This window comes from Cucurbita pepo, chromosome 5 (genome assembly GCF_057944985.1).
Source record: "Cucurbita pepo subsp. pepo isolate OVF chromosome 5, ASM5794498v1, whole genome shotgun sequence".
In the NCBI taxonomy this organism is placed as follows: Eukaryota; Viridiplantae; Streptophyta; class Magnoliopsida; order Cucurbitales; family Cucurbitaceae; genus Cucurbita; species Cucurbita pepo.
In genome coordinates this window covers 18161904-18185007 of record NC_141802.1, presented here as the reverse complement: position 1 = coordinate 18185007, position 23104 = coordinate 18161904, and the positions used below count along the sequence as shown (strand labels likewise).

Here is a 23104-nt window from a genome sequence, read left to right as displayed (position 1 = left end):
TTATTATTATCATTTATAAACATTAGCCTCTACCTTTTTATGATTATCGTACATAATTTTGATATGCATTATTAAATTTTGTTTTTAAATAAGATCAATTAAGTAAACTTTTATTTTTGTAGTTATGTTAATAATATATAGTTTTATTGATTCTCAAAAACAACCTAATTTAATTTGTAATTAAAAAAATATTTTCTAAAAAATCTCGAGTAGAGTAGGACTTTAATCTATATAATGGGATGATGATTTGGGTCCCAAAATGTCATTAAACTATGTCCTCCAAAAACTATATTATCTCTATCACTAGTAAAACAATACGAGTAAATTAAAAAATTTATACCACAAATTGTCACTCTCGAACCACTGTTTTGCTATTATTTAAAAATTTATTTTGAAAAAAAAATTGAGTATTTAAAATAAATAGTAAAAAAAAAATTAGAGAGAACTTATTGGATAGCTATTCGTACGCACCACATAGTATTTTTTTCACGAAAATTAATATCATTATCTTAGAATGATTATGACGATAATTACTAAATGACCAATGATCGACCAAAAAAAGAATAACTAAAATTTTAGAAAGCAACAAAAAATTTCATTATTGACTAAGAATCTACATTCAAACTACGTAATGATATAAGATTTTAATTATGGCTAAAGTGGAATCAAGCATATTCTTATTTCAAAGTGCCATTACATTTTATGCATAAAGTGATGGGAGTTTGAAATTCAAATAAAGTCACCCCACAAATGAAACAATTTAATTCCATTTTTTCCTTACTTTATATAATCTATAAATCCAGGTGCAGAACGGTGAACAAATCCGACTTTAGCTCAGTTGGTAGAGCGGAGGACTGTAGTTGGTTAAGCCTTCAGATATCCTTAGGTCGCTGGTTCGAATCCGGCAAGTCGGATTTTTTGTTTTTTTTTTCCTTCTATATCAATTTCTTTCCATCATAGAATCCCAGATGCCTAACCACATGGCCTCCTTCAAGAATCCACCTTTTTCCTTCCCAAAGGAAAAAGACACGAATAATCATAGCTATAGTGATTAATTAAGTTTCTAAATCCGTGATTCTATTCCATTAATCCCCTTTTGTACCTGAGAAGCCTCAAAATTTTCCAGCAAAGCATTGCCCTATTCCTCGAGTAAAACAACCGAACATTTGAACATGTAATTTTTAAGAATTACGAACTTGTACAACGATATGATATTGTCCACTTTGAGTATAAGTTTTGGTGGATTTACAGCCAATAACATTATGGGTATGGGTATGTAATTAAAAGTCAAAAAAGTTAACCAAGAATTAAGGTTATACCACCGAATGAACTGGGCCATATAATCTAATCTGCACTGCTTTCTATACTTTTATACCCTACTTTCCTTGCTCCCCCATGAAAGGAATCCAAGATGGAACATGAAAAAAAGACCAAAATTCAAGCTTTGTAGTGTGTAAAGGAGCCTTTTCAACCCCATAAATAGACCTTTTTGTTCCACACCCTTTGCTTTGATACAAAGAAGAAAAGGATACTATGAAGTTGGTTGGCGTGTTGGCTTGTCTGCTGGTTGTAGCTATGGATATTGTGGCTGGCTTGCTCGCCATCGAAGCTGATATTGCACAAAACAAGGTACTCATTTGAAAACAACGCATAACCATGAGTTGAATGGTGATGATTTGAACTCTGTAATGTGGTTATTGAGTAGGTAAAGCACTTGCGTCTGTGGATATTCGAGTGCAGAGACCCAAGTGAGCAGGCTTTCAAATTGGGGCTAGGAGCAGCAGGGCTGCTGGGATTAGCCCACATAATTGCTAATTTGTTGGGGGGTTTCAATTGCATTTGCTCTAAGGAAGAGCTTGAGAAATCTCCCCCCAACAAACAGATCTCCATCGGATGCCTTGTTTTCACCTGGTAAGTTTGTTCGTATTAAGCTTACGAAACGAGATGTTAGGTTAAGTGTAATAGCCTAGCCCAAGTTCAATGTTAGCAAATATTGTCTTTTTTCGACTTGCACTTAAGAGTTTTAAAATGATATTGTCTTCTTTGGGCTTTCTCGTAAGAATTTTAAAACGATATTGTCCTTCTTAAACTTTTCCTCAAGACTTTGTGTGATGTCCCACATTAGTTTAGTTGCGGAGGAGAACAAACCACCATTTATAAGTGTAACGACCCAGATCCATCCTTAGCAGATATTGTCCTCTTTGGGCTTTTCCCTTTCATGTTTTAAAACGCGTCTGCTACGCGAAGGGGAAGGTTTCCACACCCTTAAAGGGTGGTTTGTTCTCCTCCCCAACCAATGTGAGACATCACAATCCACCCCCCTTCGGGGCCCAGTGTCCTCGCTGGCACTCTTTCTTTCCTTCAATCGATGTGGGACCACCCATAAATCCACCCCCCTTTGGGGGCCAGCGTTCTTACTGGCACACCGCCTCGTGTCTACCCCCCTTCGGGGAACAGCGAGAAGGCTGGCACATCGTCCGGTGTCTGGCTCTGATACCATTTGTAACGACCCAGATCCACCGCGAGCAGATATTGTCCTCTTTGGGCTTTCCCTTTCAGACTTCCCCTCAAGGCTTTAAAAGGCGTGGGAAGGTTTCCATATAAATGGTGGTTTGTTCTCCTCTCCTCCCCAACCAATGTGAGACATCACAATAAGAGTGTGAAAACCTTCACCTAGCAGACATGTTTTAAAGCCTTGAGGGGAAGCCCGAAAGGAAAATCTCAAAGAAGACAATATCTGCTCGCGGTGGGCGTGGGTTGTTACACTTTCCATAAATGTTTTAAAACGAGTCTGATATTTTCTCACCCTTTGTTTCGTCATGGGATCACGGTAAGAGTCTTAATTTGTGTTTTTGTTTTTGTTTTGAAGGATAATTCTAGCGGTGGGAATGTCGTTGCTGGTGATTGGGGCATTGGCGAACAGTAAATCAAGAACTTCTTGTGGATTAACGCACCATCACTTTCTGTCGATGGGAGGGATTTTGTGTTTCGTTCATGGCTTGTTTTGTGTTGCTTATTATGTTTCTTCCACGGCTGCTTATTAAATTTTCGTTTTAGATTCAAACTTGTAAGAATTCTACTAATTTTATGAGTACAAAAGTAAAGGGTTAACCAAAATTTTGAATTCAAGATATAGTTCTAAGAAATAAATCAGTCATAAAATAAAGTCACAAATCGTCAAGACAAAGAAGGTTCGGTTAGATGATCTGCTTGAGAAGTCACGCTGCAGAATTGGAGAAGATTTTTCTTCCATTCACACAAAAAGGGATTCCGATTCGTAGAATTAAAATACAGTCAGTGGAATCTAGGATGATGAAGATGAACTCTCACCGTCACCGTCGCCGTCGCCGTCGCCGTCCTCCTCGTCCGAAGAACTTGAATCCTCGCCCTTCCGTCGTTCTACAATCGCCGGGAATAGCCGTTGCCGTAGCTCTGAGCTCTGATTAGAAGTAGCCGACAACTTCTGAGTTTCTTTCTTGGAATTCTTCCCATTGTTTGTTGCCGCTGCTGCCACTGCCGCTGCCGCCGCTGCTGCAGCTTTGGCTGCAGCTGCATCTTTAACCTGTTTACACGTCTTGTCTAGCATAATCAGGAAATCGCGTACGACCGTAAACAATCGCAATCCTTCGTCCTTTCCGGAACTTCCATGGAAGTAATCTGCCGTGCTCTTCACCAGCGCCATTATGTTCTTTTCTTCCCCTGCAATCCACGTAATATCCGTTTCTGCGTCTTCCAAAAATTTCAATATCGATTGGCGGAATTTGCTGTCTTCGTCTAAATTCTTCATTTCGGCATTTATAAATGCTTTGGATTTCATCAGAGACTGGCCGAGTTTCGCTATCATCTTGGTTAACCCATCCGCATCTATGGCTGCCGCTCTTTTAACGTCCACGAGCTCCGTGCTCAAACTAGAAACGACCTGAAGACCTAATTTTCGATAATTTTCCGCCGAATCGTCAGTGAAGTCATCCAAAACAATATCGGCGGAGGCTATGCTGGACAAACTCTGGCTTTCTCTGCTAGAGCGGGCTGCTCTCACGCCCTCCGAACGAATAATCTCCGTTACGACGAAATGTAAGAAAGTAGTCTTGCCGTCGGTTCCTTTAACATCCGCCAGTTTCAAGAGCGTGTCGAGCTTAAACGCCTGAGCACCGCCACGGTACGTTCCGTCGTTCATTCGATTTCCAGTTTTGAGAACTGCTTCTAATAGCTTGAGAAATAGCCTGCTGCTCTTGAGTTTGTTGCAAGCGACCTAACATTTAACAAGTAGCTTGTAAACTAAATGCTGTGTGTTTATGAACTGATGGAATTTGTTTTCTGAATTTTGGAATCGTCACCTCTAGAGTTGTGAATGACTCTTTAACGGTAGCGACGTCTTCCGACATTGAAATCATGAAGAGAAGACACTCTAATCGTTTGAAAGCGAAAGGAGTTTCCACCAACACTTTGAGGAACCGTTCTGCCGGACCGATCTGAGAAAGGTCGCCTGAGAATAATCTCAGTTTCAGTTCCTCTTCTGTTGTTGGCGCCATCTTCAACAATGTCTGCACAAGCTCCGCTGGAAGATCCGGATTTCCTGGTACATAATTTGTTGATTTATTCTCTAATCGAATCTCAAGCATGACATAGAAACGAGTTATAAGGAGAGAAAAAGAACAGAGAGCGTGCCTTCTTGAATGCAATCCACAACTTCTGCTGTTGTTACATTCAATGCACGTAGGAGAATTGAAAGGTTTTGAGCTTTCCTAGCGTCGATGATTTGAATGTACTGATTGGAAGAATCTGAAGCTAAATCTTTCTTGCGGTTGCCTTTGTTATTTTCTGCAGGATTGTACCCAAACAGAGACTCCATCATCTCCTCGTTGAATCTGCCAATGTTATAATGATTAAACCGGTAATACACATCAAATCCGTAATGAGATTTAAGAGTTTTAAGTTGGCTTACTGGAAAGATCCATCACTAATCTCGTGCCAGACCATGGATTGACCAGGATTGGCAAGAACCTTATCCCAGAAGAATGGCTTTAACTTGGTCTTGTGGCTTCCTGGATCCGAATTCGTATTTGAGCCACTGGGTCCACGCTGATTTGGCCCCAAAGGCGCTGCTTGAGATTTACCAGGGATTCCCGCCGGTGGGGCAGGTGGGGGTCGAGCACCTTTCATGGGAGGAGGAGGTGGAGCTCTAGGAGCAGTTGCTGGTGGCGGTGGAGGTGCTGCCGGTGCCGGTGCCGCCGCTTGTGCTGGTGCTGGTTTTGGTGCTGGTTCTGGTTCTGGTTCTGGTGCTGGTGGAGGAGGGGGCGGAGGTTCTGATCTTCCAGGAGGGGGTTTTAGAGGCGGCATTGCCGATGGTTTACCGTCAAATCTTGGAGCCTCAGCCATTGAGGTAACATTTTCAGGATTCACCGACAAGTTGCCAGCAAAAGAGGGTGGTTTCGTTGCATTATCAGCACCGAACTGTTTTGTAGCTGAATTTCCATGGCTGTAAGACTTCAGTGAAGAACCTAAAGTACACGAATTACAAAGTTCATATGAAAATCACGAGTGCAAACATGAAAGAACATAACCAAAAGATAGTACCTGCTGGTACTTCGCCCATAGATACAAGAAGAGGCTTCTCACCCCTTTGCCTAAACTTTGGATCAGGCTCACTTTCCTCATCACTACAACTGCAGAACAAAAGCAGGGCAACAGTAAAAACAACTGCCACACCAGTTGCTACAATGCCAGCAATTATAATCATCAGGTTTTCTTCTTCCTCCTCCGTAATTGTAGGGCGACGCTTGGGAGAACCACGTGGAAGACTTGGTGAGCGACCTGCAGAAGCTGAAGGCGAATCTGTTGAATCCGTAGAATCCGAATTACCAGTGTCGGTGTCGGTGTCGGTGTCATCTGCTTCCGGTTTCTGTTTCGATTTTGATTTCGACTTCGATTTCGATTTCGATTTCGATTTTGGCAATGGAGACTTGGGTTGGACATGAGTAGGGGATGACATTGGAGCATTACTGGGAGATGATGATGGAGAATTGTTTGGTGATTCTGATGAAGGGGATGGAGCTGCAGCAGGGCCTGATGGTGGTGAATCTTGGGATGATAGAATTGTACGTCTGTTGTGAATATTGGAGCCTCCGGATATGAACTCAGTTGACCTTCTAAACCCATCAATTAAGTTAGGACGTGCTTCTTCAGATCCACGAGAAAACATACTTCTCCTTCTTAAACAATTCAACAATTCATGTTTCATCTCAGGATCCAGAATTCTTATAGCTTCATCCATGTTCCCTTTCTGGATGCAAGCAACCAATTCTTCATCTTCATATTCATATTCCCTCTCTCCCAATTCTTTCATGCACGCCAGATTTTCTTCCTGTTATTACCCCAACATTATTTTACAGAATTTAGTTATGTTTTTGCAGATGGCGAGAAGCTGATATATGCATTCAAACAATCAAAAACATCTCCCCCATGGAAATGAAAGCAGCTAACAACCAAAAAAGGTACGAATCACCATTCCCTGCAATTCAGAAAAACCATTGCATCCTCCCATTCTACGCTACATGCAATTTTATGTCATTATCTATGTTTGAATTCAAATGTTCTAGATTGTCTGTACATTCAATATATATATATATATATATATATATAAATATGTATATGCAGAAAACTGTAGAAAATTGTAGAAAACAGATGCATTACCATATATGGTTCGAATTCCGAGGAGGCGAAATGGCAATCGCCGGCAGTGGTGAGAACCATTTCGACGGTCTTCGTTCTGGCCTCTGAACTGGAAATTGCCAATGCGCTGAGGAGGATCACAAATACAACCACATAACCAGGTCTTCTCAATTCCATTTCTGTCTGAACCCTCATTCCATCCGTAGTTTTCTCTTTTCATTTCATCGAACTCGAAGGAATTTCTTTATCTCAAACCCATTCGTTCGAATTGGGGATAGGCAGAGAGGTTCCTGAATTGAAAGGTGCGAATCAATCGTCCACTACGATGGAATTACTTCAATCTCATGCACACAACTGTTGTGAAATCGACGAAATTACGAGGTTTGAGAGGTTGAATCCCTTGGCCGGCGGATGATATTTTTGTTCCTCCTCAGCAGAATTTCCCCTGGGTTTTGCCTTCGAAATCAAAAAAGTGGAATTCTTTTCCCCCCGTTGTATTTCCAAGATATCTTTTCTTGATATCCGAAAGGGAGGGAAAAAAATGTTGCGTTAAACACAGACGTCCCGGGAACTATGAGGAAAACCCTTTTTCCTTTTTCCTTCTTTTTTATTTTTATTTTTATTTTTTATTTTTTATTTTTTATTTAACTTTTTTTTTTTCTTTTCTTTTCAACCCAATGGAATTGCTAATTAAATATGAGTGGCTGTCGTGCCAGTGAAAATAATATGTCGGTAATTAATTAGAGACCGGGCTGGGCAAGGATGGATCAATTAATTTTAATCGCCTGCCACTCTGTAACTAACTGTAGTTAGTCAAATCAACATTCCAAAAAGGGTCATGCTTGTCAAATCTTACGATCCATGAGTTGGGCTAATCAAATTTTGACTTTAGACCAAGGTTGGATCAGAGTTATGACTAAAGCCTCGAGTTTAATGGTGAACCTAAATTACAACTAACCCATCTCAATTTAAATATTGTTTTCATCTTTTGACGGCTCATATTCCATTCAATTACAAATTTAATTAGAATTTTGGTGGATTCAAATGCCAATTATGATTTAATTATACACGCTAATAATGATTGAAAAAAAGGTTTTAAGATGTATTTAATGTTTTATGAATTATTATTTAGATGGGTTATTTATTATTTAATATAAATATTAATTCTATTTTGTCACACACCGGGGATGTAGCTCAGATGGTAGAGCGCTCGCTTAGCATGCGAGAGGTACGGGGATCGATACCCCGCATCTCCATATTTTTTCGTTCTTTTTCTTTCTTAAAACTTTCCGGTGGCCCAGTTGCTCATATTATACTGGGCTGAAGCAACGTTTTATCTTGGGCCTTACTTTTTTAAAACTTTCCGGCGGCCCAGTTTCTCATATTTGACTGGGCTGAAGCAACGCCGTTATCTTGGGCCTTTGTTTTTTAAAACTTTCTGGTGGCCCAGTTTCTCAAATTTGACTGGGCTGAAGCAAAGTCGTTATCTTGGGCCTTTCTTTTTTAGAACTTTCTTCGGCCCAGTTTCTCATATTTGACTGGGCTGAAGCAACGTTTTTATCTTGGGCCTTGGGTGGAGCTCATTTAAGCTCAATAATGGAGACGGAGAAGGGATTCTCTTGCTTAAAATGAAATATCTTTTCGCCTTGAATTGCTGTTAGGAATGTTTTTTTATAAAAGTTTGTATGATTCAACCATCCATAAACAAGTTGCACCAAGTTGGTATCGGTAGTAACTATCAATATTTTTTAAGTGTTTTTAAACTATCCTGTCCTCAATATCACTTTCATTAATTATGGTCTCAGTTCATTTATGTTTGTTCCTCTTCTTTACTCGAACTTCACATGTTCACTAGTTTCCGCTATAGTTTGTTTGTGAACTATATCCTATTGCTATTAGAGTAGGACATCTCTAAATAGAATGTGGTTCGAGGATGAACGGTGAGATCTCACAATTCACCCCCTTGGAGTAAGCAAATGCTTCATTCTCTCTCCAAGCACTATAAGATCTCACAATCTACCTCTCTTGGAGGCTAGCGTCCTTGTTGGTACATCGCACAGTGTCGGCTTTGATATCATTTGTAATGGCCCAAGCCCACCACTAGCAGATATTATCCGCTTTGGTTCATTACGTATTGCCGTCAGTTTCACAGTTTTTAAAAAGTGTCTACTAAGAAGAAGTTTTCACACCCTTATAAGGAATATTTCGTTCTCCTCAATAATCAACGTGGAATCTCACAATCCACCTCTCTTGGGGTAAATAATGATTCGTTATCCTCTCCTACCAATGTGGGATCTCACATGAACCAAGATAGAAACTAGTAGACATGTAATGCTCCGTAAATAAAGGACGAATCAACCAAAAACACATTTGAATGAGAGTTATCTTGATCACACCTGAAAGAATTGATTTCTTTATTCTTTGTGGCTCCATAATAAGAACTTCAAAATTAAGCATATTTTTTTTATGGAGTGACCTCTCAAAAATCTTTTTAGAAACGTGGCCATGTTTAGACTTCACTCTAAAACAAATAGATAACGTGGTCATGTTCAGTCGTTGAATATAAATTATGAACATGAGACGTTACATTTTTAATTATTGTTACTCGTCCTTGTTATGGAGCCTCACTTTTCTCCATCTTTAATGGATAAAATAAAATAATCATAGACAATAAGACAAAACATAAACCCCTTATTTAGATTACCAAAATGCCCTTTTAAGAATATTGTATGTATTTTTTTAGGTCTCTCAATTTGGATCTCATGTTTAACTTTATCACGATTAGAATCAAATAGAATCTTATCTCATAACCCAATTTTTTTTTATTCAAGTAAATAAATTTCAAGCTTTTCGAGTGATAAGAACAAAAAAAAAAAAAAATCTCCGGAAAAATATATATTTAATGGATGTTTCGAAAATGGGGTTGCAAATTTGAAAAATGGTATGATCGATTATAATGGAATGCGAAATTCGCGAACAAGTCTTCGCAGATTTCTTCTGTAATGACTAAAAACTTAGGGCAATGATGAATGATTAATGATGAATGAACTCCAATCACACTCTTGTTTTGATTAATTAATCGGTTATGGTTATTATATTGGGTGGAAATGACCTAGCCCCGAATTGTTTAACAGAGAAAACCCAGAATTTTTTTTCTCAAATCAGCGCAATGGCCCCCACTCTGGTCCCATTGGAGCTTTTTGATCGATCCCACAAAGTGTCGCCTCTCTCTATTCTCCATCCTTGGTGGCTGTGCCTTTTTAGTTCATGCAGCTTCTTCAACCTCTCGAAAACGACCGATGGACTACTCTGCAGGAAACTGGAATTGGCTCTTCGATTACTCTACAGTGGATGATCTCGCCGTCGCCGCTGCCGCTGCCGGCAACTTCTCCCCTCCACAGTCGGTTGGTTTCAGCTGGTCCAATCCCTCCATCAACTTTTCATCTAAAGACAGGTGGGTAAATTTATATACCCTTTGTTTCTATTACTCTGTTTGTGGTTATTATGTTCATCAAAAGCCGGACAGCCCATCAGCTTTAATCTATGGTTTTCCTTTCCCCCTTTATTGCTTTTTTTTTTCTGCAAGGAATTGTGATAAGATTGTTGCAACTGTTCTACACGTCTGCGCATCTTAACTGTTTGCTTAAATGCCATGCGATGCCATTTTAGGGACAGAGCAACTCGGTTTGTGCCTTTTGGGACTGTGTGCAGTGTTGGGTCTTTGGAAACCAAATTAAATTTTGGTTTGGCCTTCAGTACTATGCTGTAGCATGTGATTAACTGGAGAATCTTTTAGCAACCAAGTTTATAATCAATTAGTTCTGTTTTCTGATGCAGATACAAAGCATTCCATTTCCCCATAACCCCACTTGAACATTAGTTGATGAACTCGTTGGATCTATAAGTCTCTTCTCTCTCTCTTGTTCTATTTTTAACTTGGATATTGGATAAACTATTCACTAGAGGTTATACTGATTCAGTTGGCTTGGGAAATGGTTTAATTTGTCTCTTTATGGATCATGTTATTGTTCTTAAGTTTGATTTTGGTGATATGACGTCAATGAGAGCTCAGTCAAAGGTATCAAATGGCTACTGAGCCTCTTAGATGGGGTGTGATTCATGCTGTTTTGGGTCAAGATTAAAAAATTGCTGATCCGGTGGGAGGATTATTATTTCAGAGTTCTTGTTTTCATTAGTTACCAGCTAACGCTGACTCAAGTGTGTAGAGTAGCCTAACTTCATCCGTTTGTTTCGTAAATAGCTAAGGTCTTAGTGTGAGATCCCACATCAGTTGGAGAGGGAAACGAGTGCTAGTGAGGATGCTGGACCCTGAATGGAGGTGGATTGTAAGATCCCACATCTGTTGGAGAGGGGAACGAAACATTCTTTATAAGGATGTGGAAACCTCTCCCTAGTAGACGCGTTTTAAAACCGTAAGGCTGATGATGATATGTGTAAAAGGATAAACCTTCGAACAATTTATTCTTTTTATGTGTGTTTTCCTTGACAAGACGGGCTGGATCTGTTGAGTTGCTACCTTAACAGCAGCATAGGAAAGCCAAGAAATTTTATCCCATATAACTGTCAAAGTTCGTAAGAGCTTTGGAGGAGATTGCATGCATGAATTAAGTTTATTATTTTGGTTTTTATTCATTGGATATTCACTTTTTTCAGCTTGGAGGTAGACTGCTCATATGGAGATCAGGACGGCTTACAGGAAGTGGGTCGAAAACGGTAAGTTTCTATCAGAACTACTGAAGATTTAAAACAGATAAGAATCTATTTGGGGTAGCTAAATTTGGCGAAGTAGATTTCTATGAACTATTTGCGAGCTGCAATGTCAACTGGGCTACTGATTCTTCGTCTTGAGCATAAATGAAAGCATTGACTTTTAGGAGTTCAGCTTGAGCATAAATGTTATAATAGAATCTATTTTCATCATCTCGTTGCCAATCCCTTCGAACTCAAACTAGAAGAAATGACCATGGACAGTCTGCCTTCACGGTTTGGCCCGTTACGTATAGCCGTCCGCCTCATTGTTTTAAAACGTATCTATTAGGGAGAGGTTTCCACACTCTAAATAGTCGCCCTATCTTGATAAGCTTCATATGTGACTGGAACCATGTAGCCATGGAAGATAAAAACTTTTCAAATAACTCTAATACACAGAAGATAGAAGATGAAAGAATACCGGGGGTGGGGCAGTAGTAGTTTTGCGAGATCCCATGTTGGTTGGGGAGGGGAACAAAACATTATTTATAAAGATATGAAAACCTCTCTCTAACATACGCATTTTAAAAACCTTGAGGAAAAGCTCGAAAGGAAAAGCCGGAAGAAGACATATCAAAGTTTGTTTTTACCGATTTTATTATAAGAACTTGCATTTAGTCAGTTAACCTCTTTTAGGAGTATGTAACTTTCAACTGTTAGTGTTTTTTTGCATCCAATGTTAGTGGCAGTTTGACACAAAGAACAGGGTCCAAACTCCCCTGTTATTATGTTTATTCCCTGATTTAGTTACATTCTACTGAATAAACACTAGATTGAAGAGCTTAAGCTATTGAGCTAAAAAGAACGAATCAATTATTATATTCTCAAATGTTATATAGGCCAAAGACTGAAACAGGTGCTGCTGCATCTTCCTCCAAAGCTTGCAGAGAGAAATTGAGAAGAGATAAGCTGAATGAGAGGTATCATATTTGATCAACTATTAATTTCATCCTTCTTTTTCTTTTCCTACTAATTCACCGTCTACTATGATTCCAAGTTTCTTGGAATTGGCTGCTGTCCTTGAACCTGGAAAACCACCCAAAACAGACAAGGTTGCAATCTTGAGCGATGCCATCAGGATGGTGACTGATTTACAAAGTGAAACCCAGAAGCTGAAACAATCTAAGGAGGATTTGAAGGCAAAAATCAAAGAATTAAAGGTGAGATGAGCAATGAATGGACCTCCCTTTTAGAAATTACGACTCTCCACAATGGTATGATATTGTCTACTTTGAGCATAAACTCTCGTGACTTTGCTTTGGGCTTCTCCAAAAGGCCTTGTACCAATGGAGATGTATTCCTTACTTATAAACCCACGATCATTCCTAAATTAGCTAATGTGGGACTCCCTCCCAATAATCTTCAACACCACCAAGCTTGTTTCCAACTTGAATGTGAATTTGTTTGAGAAGAATAATCTTCAACACCACCAAGCTTGTTTCCAACTTGAATGTGAATTTGTTTGATCTGATCTTCTCTTGCAATAATCTAATCTTTCATGTGCATTTGAGCAATACTTCTAATAACTGCAATGTTGAATTGTTTACTTAAATCCGATACACACGCAAACTGGAATTTACTTATCCCTTGATCTCTAAGCTCAGTATGGATGCAGGTTGAGAAAAATGAGCTTCGTGATGAGAAGCAAAGGTTGAGAGCAGAGAAAGAAAAGTTGGAGCTGCAAATCAAAGGGGTAAATACTCGAGCAGCTGACATCCACCGTCGTCCTCCTACACTGTCACCTGCATTCACAGCACAAGGCCAAGCTGCTGGTAACAAGCTGATGCCTTTCATTGGTTATCCTGGCATTGCCATGTGGCAATTCCTGCCACCTGCAGCCGTCGACATATCTCAGGATCATGTGCTCCGCCCACCTGTTGCTTAAAAGTGAGCACAAATGATTTGGTTCGTTTATCTGTGCTGTTCTTATTAACAATTTCCTTATATGTTTGTGTTTCTTTTCAACCATGTGTTTGGTTTTAAACTGTTGAAGAAGCTTCTGATGGTGTAAAAACTTTGTTTCAAAATTAGCGATGTTGTTGCTAACTCTATATAGAATAAAATCAAGTATTTTGCTGAATTTGGGAGCAGAATTTGAAATGTCTATAAGATATTTTGAAATGGATAGCTGGTAAAGGGCCTTTTATTCATAAGAACCCTGTAGAGTAAAAGCATTGGAACAAAATATTGTAGGATCACAGGAAAATGTATGCGGAAAATGAAAAATTTTCAGAGGGCCAAAAGAATTATGGCAACAAAGCTGAATCCAAGAGAGAAATGAACCATGAAGCTGCATTTGTAAGCTGATGAAGGAGGCGGAGGTGGAGTTGTGGGGGCTGCTGAGGGAATCAATGGCTGATCAAATGGAAATGGAGGGATTGGAGGCTCCGGTGTCGGTGCTGATGATGGTGGAGTTGGTTTAAAGGGCGGCGCTGGTGGGCTTGCGTTAGAACCAGGTGATGGAGCCAGAGGAGACTTTGTGGGTGGCTTCGTTGCAGATTTTGGAGGAGAAGCAGGCGGCGGTGAAGATGGAGCGACTATCGGTGGTGGGGTCGGAGGTGCATCCGTGGAGGAAGGCGGTGGTGAGGCAGGTGGCGGTGAAGATGGAGTGGCTTGCGGTGGTGGAGACGGAGGTGCATCCGTGGAGGAAGGCGGTGGCGACGAAGCTGCAAGGGTGTCAATTTGAACCTTCATTCCGGCAGTGCAGTGGCCAGGCACCCCACAAATGAAGAATCTTTTGCCTGCAGTCGAAAGCGTGATGGCTGTGTTGCCGCCGGTGTGCTTCTCAATGGGGTTGCTACCTGAACAGGACCCGAAATCCACCTCTTTCACTTCAACCACATCATGGTTCGCCGAATACACAAAACCTGTCAATGGTTCAACCACAAACTACTCACACCAGAATTCAGCAAAAATCTAACCGCCGAAGCCCACCGTTAGCAAATGTTCATTTAAGCTTATTACGAAACGTATGTCTATTAAGGAGAGGTGATACTAATGGACTGCGAAAATAGAGCATATTTGCTAACAGTGGACTTAGACTCTTACAATAATAAGAAGATATATAGAGCACTAACTTATAACATCTCCGACGGTGAAGCTTTTAGATGAAGCCCACGACTGCACGTCGGTGCCTATTTCCCAGCCATCTGAATCTCCGACTGTATAATTCCCCGCCATAGCTAATTCAACCACCAATGTAGCTGCAATTGCCAACGCCATTAACGTTCTTGAAGCTGCCATCTTCAAGCAGAGATGGCAGATCTGTTCTTGCAAGAAAGTCAAACCCAAAGAGACGAACTTGAACTGCCTTTTATCTCTGTTTATGTATGTATATAACGTTTTCAAATCAATATTTCAAGTGGGAAAAGACGTGCTAATGATGATTAGTCCAACAAGATATTAAATATTGTTGAAGTCGTTGTTAATACAGAAAGGCAGACTCAAACTTAGCTCATTCAAAGATGCCATTTTTGGTATTGAAAATTTGGTTTTGGGCGAAACCTCGCAGAACCCAGATGAGTTCTGCAAGTATATTGAGTTTTTTTAATGTGGGGAATTGGTTTAGATCGTAATGAAGTGGTAAAAGGGAAGACTTTTGAATATCATAGTACTGATATTTGTGTTGGGTGTTGTGGCGGCCATGTCGTTGTGGAAATTGGTATCAATGAGGCCAGGTCAACGGGTACAATCTGGAGCCAACTGCTATCATTTCATGTTCATTTGAAAGATTGAATTCTAATAAATAATACTCATTACCCACAAAGACTGAGTAATTGGAGCTTGGCGCAGGGACTCCAAGCACTGTCGAGGCACATTTTACGGCCCCAACTCTGTTTCATTTCAGGATCTCTTGATTCATCACTGCCAGCCTCACTTGATCGTCTATTTGCCCGTAGTGCTCCCGATTTGAGTATCTCTACACGAAGTTTCGTCGCATATATTGTCGAGGATTGTTGGGAGGGAATCCCACGTTGGTTGGAAAGGAGAACGAAACACCCTTTATAAGAGTGTGGAAACCAGTGGGAAGCTCAAAGCAAAGTCAAAGCAAAGTCGTGAGAGCATATGCTCAAAGTTGACAAAATCATATCATTGTGAAGAGTTGTGATTCTTAACATATATGACTACAACAATTTGGAATGAGTCAGCTCAGGCATGACTTGCCATCTTTTTTGGAGATGCTGGCGGTGCCGAGCACGAGGCGTTTTGTTGTGAGCAAAGTCATGGCGAATCATGTGGGAGGAGTGAAATAAGCGGGATAGTTCTTTAGCTCCTTTAAACTCATTGTTTATGGATTGGCTAGTTTCAAAGTGTCAGATTTTCTTTTGGGCAATACGTGAATTTTCAAACCCAATAAATTTACTTATAACTTTGCATGGAAAAGAGTGTTAGAAATCACGGAACTCCACAATAGTATCTATGATCTTCCCAACAATCCTCCTCTCGAACAAAATACACTATACAGCCCTTGAACAGCTTCCCCTTAATTAAGGTTTAACTCCTATATCTAGAGCCGACAATCCTCCCCTCGATGTTCAACTTCAAAGCTCACAAGTTTTTTGTTCAATATTTGAGGATTCTATTAACATAGATAAGTTAAAGGCATGACTCTAATAACTTCAAAGCTCACAATCGTCTTAATTAACCAATGTGAGACTCTCTCTTAATAATTCTCAACAAAAAAAATCCTTTCGACCTACGTAGTATAAAAAAAATATAAGAGAAGGAAAGAAAAGAGAAAAGAAGAAAAAACGAGGGAAAAAAAGATAATGAAAATTGTTGCACATGACATCGAATGATGAGAAAATTAACATTTCAAGTTAATAATTATTAAAGTGTCTTTAGATTAGTCGGAATTGGGTTGAGTTGAAAAAAAATATTCGAACTAACCCAAAAGTTTTAGTTAATTGAATTGGTAACTCAATTCAACTCGAAAATATTATAATAAAAAAGATTTTTACAATAATAAAAACTTGTTTTTATAAATTATAATTATTACGAAGATACAAAATTATTATTAAATGGTGCTTAAATTATTTACATTAATTAATTAATTAATTAAAAAAAAGGAATTGGTAGTTTAAAAAAGAGAAAATCACATGGATTTGGACGGAAGACTGAGCCTGTAATTAAGGAGACTCCACGTGAAAAACCACTGAATTTTACGTTTCAAAAATTCTGTTTTATTTTTATTTAATTTTTTTTTTCTTTTTTTCCAATTTCGTCTTCGTTACGACTGCTCCATAAATAATCCATCTTAATATATTTAAATAAAATAAAATAAAATAAAATAAAATAAAATAAAAAAGTATGGGTTTATACCGATATTTCCTCTAATTGGTCTTCTAAATTGATGACATCCAATTCTACATATAAACCTACGACCATTATATCTTATACTATTAATGTAACAACAAAAAAAAAAAAAAAAAATGTAATAAATAAAAGATATAGTTAAAACACCCGGTAAAAAATACATTTTAATTTTTAATTATATATTATTCAAGGTAGCCCGACGGAGCCCAACATCTCATAATCTACCCTTGAGTCCCAGCATCCTCGCTAGCACATTGGTAGATGTCTAACTCTTGTACCATTTGTAATAGCCTAAACCCCAGCGTCCTCGCTAGCACATTGTCTATTGTCTAGTGTTTGACTCTGATACTATTTGTAACAACTTAAAACTCTCGTTGGCACACCATCCAGTGTTTGACTTTGATACCATTTATAATAGCCCCAAGCTCTAGTGTCCACGCTAGCACATTCTCCGATCTCTAGCTTTGATACCATTTGTATCAGTTCAAACTCCAACGTTCTCACTGGCACACCGTCTAGTGTCTGAGTCTGATACCATTTCTAACCGTCCAAGTCCCCAGCGTCCTCGTTAGCATATCATCCGGTGTCTGACTCTAATACCATTTGTAACAGTCCAAGTCTCTCAGTGTCCTTGCTAGCACATCGTCCAGTGTCTGCCTCTGATATCATTTGTAACCTCTCAAGTCACAGTATTCTACATCATCCTAGCGTACTCATTAAGACATTGTCGAGTGTCTGACTTTAATACTGTTGGTAACCGTCCAAGCGGAACGTTCTTCACATAAAGAACTTTACAATCATGGAGAAGTTAAGTAAATAACACTAAACTTCCAACGTGACTTAGCTTTTGCCGTCGATTTCGCCCTTCACTTTCACTTTCAACCTCTCTATATCTCTCAAAACCTCTGTTTCTTCTCATCACAACAATGGCGATTCTTCATTCACCCATTAAGCTCCAACCCTCTTCTAAACTCATAACCCTCTTCTTCTTAATCTCCTCCTCTTTATGCACTGCCTATTTCTTAGCCTCTGTTTTCCTGCTGCGAACTTTCTCTCCGCCCCATCTTTCTTCTACTCATCCTCCCTCCCCTCTCTCCCTCCATCAAATCGTCTTCGGAATCGCCGCCGACAAGAACTCATGGCCCAAACGAAAGGATTATCTCAAGATTTGGTGGAAGCCCAGATTAATGCGAGGCTGTGTTTTCCTCGACGAGCTTCCGGAACACGAAAATCCCAAGAACCACGACGCTTCTTCGCTCCCCGCCGTCTACGTCTCCGGCGACACTTCCCGGTTCCGTTATACTTACAGAGGCGGTTACCGATCCGCGATAAGGATCGCACGAGTGGTGCTGGAAACGATAGCTGTCGGACATTCAAATGTCCGGTGGTACGTTTTCGGCGACGATGACACGTTTTTCTTCCCGGAGAATTTGGTGAAGACACTGTCCAAATACGACGACGAGCTCTGGTACTATATCGGAAGCAACTCTGAAACTTCCGACCAAAACAGAGTATTCGGTTACGAAATGGGATTCGGCGGAGCTGGATTCGCCATTAGCCAATCTTTAGCTAGAATTCTTCGAAAAGTATTCGATTCGTGTATTGAACGGTACCCACATCTCTATGGAAGCGATTCGAGGATCCAATCTTGTTTGACAGAGCTCGGAGTGAAATTAACCCACGAACAGGGCTTCCATCAGGTCGATTTAAAAGGCAACATTTTTGGACTTTTGGCTTCACACCCATTAACTCCATTAGTTTCATTGCATAATTTAGATCACATCGAGCCAATTTTCCCCAACATGACGGTCAAGGAATCACTCCAACATCTTTTCGAAGCCGTCGAGGTCGATTCACAGAGGATCGTGCAACAGAGTGTGTGCTACGATCGGTGGTTCTCATGGACTATTTCAGTGTCGTGGGGTTACGCCGTTCAAATACACGAACGGAATGTGTTCTTGCCGGATGCCATTAGCGTTCAACGAACATTCATGCCATGGAAAAGGGAATTGAGGGTTGAGCCTGGTTCTTTTGCAATGAACACGAGAGAAATTCATGAAGACCCATGTCGGCGGCCGATTGTTTTCTATTTTGATCGTGCTTCTTCTAATTGGAATGGATTAATTGAGAGCAATTACGAGAAAGCTTTTGTGAATTGCTCTTATGGTCCTAACTCGGCTAGAAGATTGGAGGAAGTCAGAGTTTTGTCTCGTAAACTCGACCTTGATTTCAAACAGGTAAGAGAAATTGTCAGAGATGTAAGATTTTGAGTAGTGATTTTGGTATGAAACTGATGTTGATGATGATGAATATGCAGTTGCAGGCTCCGAGAAGACAGTGCTGTGATGTATTGCCTTCCAATGGCGGTGAAGGATTGGATATCGCCATTAGAGACTGCAAGGAAGAAGAGTTAATTCACATGCATTAACAGTATAAGAAATAGAACTGGCCAAAGCTTGTGATTTGCCGGAGATTTTGAGTATTTTTGGGGTTTTCAATCCATGGTGAAAGGTAAAATGTAAAATTATGAGATTTTATTCAAGGAAAGAACAGAAAAAATGTGAAATTTTTTTTTTTTCTTTTGACTATTGTACAGCTATTCGTCTCATGGTTTTAAAGCATGTTTGAGAGGTTCGTTTCACCTTATACAAGTTCGTTTCCCCTTCACCTTATACAAGTTCGTTTCCCCTCTAACCTTATACAAAATGTTTCGTTACTCCTCCAACTAATGTAGCATCTCACAATTCCACCTTCTAGAGAGCTAGCAAGGGATCTCACAATTTCACCTCGTAGGGGGCTAGCATCCTTGGTAAGCACACCCTTGATGTCTGTAGCTCAAACCCTGTTCGTTTTAGACAGTTACGTATCGCCGGTCTTACAGTTTTAAAAAAGGTCTAGTGAGAGGTTTAGAGGTTTCCACGCTATCATTTTATGTTTGATTTTTTTATCTTTTTGTTGCTACTATTGAGGTCAAGCATACTTGGTTGGAACCATATGACATTAAAACTCCATCTCAATCTAAGCTAGCTTGAGATGTTTGCAGTAGGATCTTTATCATTTTAGATTTCTTGGATGTTTCTGATATAAAGATTCTGTGTCTCAAATTCTTATTAGTATCAATCATTTTAAGATGAATTCATCTTGATTCCCATCTTGCAAGAATCTGTTTGGGTGTTCGTTTTGTGAATAGAAGGACACTGAAAATTGTATTATTATGCTGCAAAATTGGTGCTATTACACTCTCAGGAACACTATTAACTCTGCCAAAAGTGACAAAAACAGATTACGTGGGATAAAACACAAACACAAACACACACACACCAAAAAAAAAAAAAAAAAAAAAAATGTTGTAGCTCTGCCTAATAAGCAATGATTTCGTGGGTGGAAAGGAAAGAGGCTAAAACACATGGACTAAGGTTGTCCCACGAAGGTCTTCATCACCTGTTTTCTCTTACTAACTGGATATATTTCACCATTGCTACTGTACAAATCAAGAGAAACACAAAAATCTTGTTAAACAAACGAAGAACCAACCAATTTGAGCACAAAAATAACCCAACCTCTTCCGGGCAATTTAGAACCACTCCTCTGTTATGGACAGTGATTGCTGACAGTCTGCCGCTTACGAAGCTTGTACTGGCTATAGCTACATCTTTATTTACAACCTATCAGCCATAACACATCGTTAATGGTTGTTAAATCACTCATATTCAAATATGCTGTTCATCTAGTGGACACTGCATGATCAGCCACTCGTTTTAATTACTTTCTATTCATTAATTTACCTCTAAAATGAAGAGAAGGAAGATATCGTCTACTTTGAGTATAAGCTCTCATATGACTCGTACTCCACTTCCGAGCATAAGCTCTCATATGACTCGTACTCCACTTTGAGCATAAGCTCTCATATGACTAGTATCAACGAAGATAATGTTCTTTACTTATATAAACTCATGATCTTCCTCTTAATTAGTGAAGGTGAAACTGTGGTACCACATTGCTTTTACGATTGTACCAAATGGACAGATCTTACCTCTACAGAAATGTTCGAGACCCATTGAGATTCAAATTCCAGGACATGAATTTCATGATGTACTGAGCAAAAAAACATACCTTGTTCTATATGCCTTCCGTTTTGGGAATGAGACCTTGAGATGTGTTCATGGGTCATGGCTCGAAGTTTCTTGTCACGAGAGGATCGTAGTCATAGGCTTCCCCTGCTTTCACGAATCGGCCTTTAACCCTTTTTCTCGTATCAGCTCTGGCTTTGCGAGATGCATATCGTATTTGCTTTCCAAATCTGAACATAAAGGAGGTGCAAAGATCATCAAAAGAGGTACCTCTCTTTGTCACAATTCAGAATCTTTATCTCAACGGAAGAAGCCACGATGATGCATGAAGATACCCTTCTAAACATGCTATCTAAAGAGATGAATGAAAACGATGGTAATTAGACGAGCAAGGCTAATTCATGCCAAAAAAAAAAAAAAAAAATGGAGAAAATTAAAAAAGAAGATACCTACGTTCTTGTTTTCTTCTTTTCATTGTATCTCATCTTGGCTTTATCCCTGTTTCGATCCTTCACTTGTGGAACAATAGCTTCCATGCTAGGGTCCCATGACGTTTCTCCCAAAAACCCCGGTGATAAACCGCAGTCTTGATAATCTGTACCACTGCTTTCGCCAGTGATATTTGAGAGTGAAAGTGATATGGTTGAATGAACCTGAGCAGTAGTAGGAAATCCAATGTTGAGGTTTCCATTGCAACTAGGATTCATAACCATACAATTTGAATTCCCATTTTGAATCGTGTTCATGGAAAGACCGACTTGAGATGATTGAAATCCCAAAAAATCTTGTTGCCCAGATAATGAATCCTAAATTAAAACGAATGCTTAGCACAACCAAGAGAGCAGAGTTGAATGTTTTTAGATGCGATGGATGGAGCCACATTATGTGCCAAACATTGATATCATACAGACATACATACAGACATACATACCTCAACAGGATTCTCAACAGTATTCTCAACAGGGCCATTAGATTCAGTAGACAAGTTTTTCCCCATTAGAAAACATTCCAATTCTCCAGCTCCAAAATGGCATTTCATCGTACCTTGCGAACAGCCAAACAGCTCTTCCTCAGTTTCCAAGTTGAGTGAAGCATCGCCAAGATTGAGACCCTCGCAAATATCATTGTTCTCATGAGTTTCAACATCCTTCAAATCGGAACAACCCTACAACAGTAAACACATCGCAGAATCATATTCACATTTGGATCTAATCAGATCGGCAAGAGATAAAACAAAATTAAGAAACCCTACCTTGGGAAGATTGGAGTCATCGGAGAGAAATGAGGGTTGAGGTCTGGACAAAGGCAAGTGATAAGAAGGATTCAGAGTGAAGGAAGAAGCAGGAGCAGCGATCCAGGGGTCAAACTTAGAGCAGTCATTGAACTTAGCAGGGAGCAATTGAGGAGAATCAACATCGGAGAAAGAAATGGAATCGGCATTGATGGAGGAGGAGGTGGGCCAGTGAGAGGGAGCATCGGAAGAGACGTCGAGAACGGAAGACCAAATTCGTGAAAACTCAGGGATGGAAGGGCAAGGAGAGTAGGAAGGAAGATCCTGAATAGGGGGACCCATGGAGGAACAAAGGTCGCAGTTCCATCCATAGGCCTGACAGAGCGGACATTTATGATTCATACAGCAGGCAATGGCGGGGTGAGCGTTGCACTTATCTCACAGCACTGAGCGAATATGGCGTCGTGATAGAGAATTAGCGGAGTGGACGAAGCCATCGCAGGTGAAACAAAGACGGGCACAATCGGATTTACAGTAAACAACCGCTATCATCATTCCACAGAAGTCGCAGAGAGTTTCCATAATTAACTCCTCTTCCGTTTGAATCATTGAATAATAATTTTTTTTATATATTATTTTTCATTATTTTTTATTTTTTATTTTTTTAATTTTTTAATTCCTTGGCTTTACCGAATTTAAGCTCGTGGCGGGAATTCGGCTTTATGGTTGTATTCTTCCAACAGAAAAAGTGCCTTCATTCATATTTCTGGGATGACTACTCTATACCTAAAGAGCCTTCACTTTTTTTTTTTTTTTTTTTACAAGAAAAATAATCAAAAAGGTTTAATCAAAGAAAATGTAATACGTATAATCTATAAAATATTATAATTTTCAATAAAAATGAACCAAAATGAATTTCGTAACCGTGTCAGCCTACCTAGATATTGTTCGTTTTAGCTCGTTATGTATAGTTGTTGTCGGCCTCACAATTTTAAAATGGGTGGAGAGTATAACTAAGCATTTTTAATAAGGGTGTGGAAACAAT

At 39.5% G+C, this 23104-nt stretch overlaps 6 protein-coding genes, 1 long non-coding RNA gene and 2 other non-coding genes across 11 annotated transcripts; 6 read left to right on the top strand and 3 right to left on the bottom strand.

Annotated features, from left to right (window-relative positions):
* Nucleotides 1-823: 823 nt before the first annotated feature.
* TRNAY-GUA (transfer RNA tyrosine (anticodon GUA)) lies at nt 824-914 on the top strand. The gene is given in 2 exon segments: nt 824-860; nt 879-914. It is a non-coding gene; the product is annotated as a tRNA-Tyr (tRNA).
* Nucleotides 915-1368: 454 nt separating this feature from the next.
* On the top strand, nt 1369-3129 carry LOC111795298 (protein VASCULATURE COMPLEXITY AND CONNECTIVITY). Its single transcript, XM_023677630.2, has 3 exons — nt 1369-1629; nt 1706-1911; nt 2870-3129. The coding sequence occupies exons 1-3, from the start codon at nt 1534-1536 to the stop codon at nt 3042-3044; spliced, it is 477 nt and encodes a 158-aa protein (XP_023533398.2). The 5' UTR covers nt 1369-1533; the 3' UTR covers nt 3045-3129.
* Nucleotides 3101-6954, bottom strand: LOC111795297 (uncharacterized). Its single transcript, XM_023677628.2, has 6 exons — nt 6694-6954; nt 5578-6364; nt 4946-5501; nt 4669-4868; nt 4338-4576; nt 3101-4252 (listed from the first exon to the last, which is right to left on the bottom strand). The coding sequence occupies exons 1-6, from the start codon at nt 6865-6867 to the stop codon at nt 3305-3307; spliced, it is 2904 nt and encodes a 967-aa protein (XP_023533396.2). The 5' UTR covers nt 6868-6954; the 3' UTR covers nt 3101-3304.
* Nucleotides 5957-7275, top strand: LOC111795301 (uncharacterized). Of its 3 annotated transcripts, XR_015421158.1 has the most exons (4): nt 5957-6098; nt 6414-6494; nt 6658-6833; nt 6951-7275. It is a non-coding gene; the product is annotated as an uncharacterized LOC111795301 (long non-coding RNA). The 3 variants fall into 3 exon arrangements; XR_015421156.1 differs by lacking the exon at nt 5957-6098 and having other exon boundaries at nt 6354-6494; XR_015421157.1 differs by lacking the exon at nt 5957-6098 and having other exon boundaries at nt 6361-6494; nt 6668-6833.
* A 580-nt stretch (nt 7276-7855) lies between these two features.
* Nucleotides 7856-7928, top strand: TRNAA-AGC (transfer RNA alanine (anticodon AGC)). The gene has a single exon. It is a non-coding gene; the product is annotated as a tRNA-Ala (tRNA).
* Nucleotides 7929-9792: 1864 nt separating this feature from the next.
* On the top strand, nt 9793-13522 carry LOC111794592 (transcription factor ILR3). The gene is made up of 5 exons (XM_023676643.2): nt 9793-10126; nt 11347-11406; nt 12282-12362; nt 12440-12602; nt 13058-13522. The coding sequence occupies exons 1-5, from the start codon at nt 9972-9974 to the stop codon at nt 13325-13327; spliced, it is 729 nt and encodes a 242-aa protein (XP_023532411.2). The 5' UTR covers nt 9793-9971; the 3' UTR covers nt 13328-13522.
* LOC111794591 (uncharacterized) lies at nt 13522-14940 on the bottom strand. Its single transcript, XM_023676641.2, has 2 exons — nt 14520-14940; nt 13522-14309 (listed from the first exon to the last, which is right to left on the bottom strand). The coding sequence occupies exons 1-2, from the start codon at nt 14683-14685 to the stop codon at nt 13672-13674; spliced, it is 804 nt and encodes a 267-aa protein (XP_023532409.2). The 5' UTR covers nt 14686-14940; the 3' UTR covers nt 13522-13671.
* Nucleotides 14941-17583: 2643 nt separating this feature from the next.
* LOC111795766 (uncharacterized) lies at nt 17584-19870 on the top strand. The gene is made up of 2 exons (XM_023678339.2): nt 17584-18995; nt 19076-19870. Exons 1-2 carry the CDS (start codon nt 17685-17687, stop codon nt 19184-19186), a joined length of 1422 nt encoding a protein of 473 aa, XP_023534107.2. The 5' UTR covers nt 17584-17684; the 3' UTR covers nt 19187-19870.
* Nucleotides 19871-19951: 81 nt separating this feature from the next.
* On the bottom strand, nt 19952-22659 carry LOC111794790 (putative zinc finger protein CONSTANS-LIKE 11). The gene is given in 6 exon segments (XM_087123753.1): nt 19952-20239; nt 20319-20423; nt 20872-21058; nt 21282-21634; nt 21760-21993; nt 22081-22659. Coding segments are annotated over 4 exon segments (1281 nt in total). The 5' UTR covers nt 22642-22659; the 3' UTR covers nt 19952-20239; nt 20319-20423; nt 20872-20925.
* Nucleotides 22660-23104: the final 445 nt, after the last annotated feature.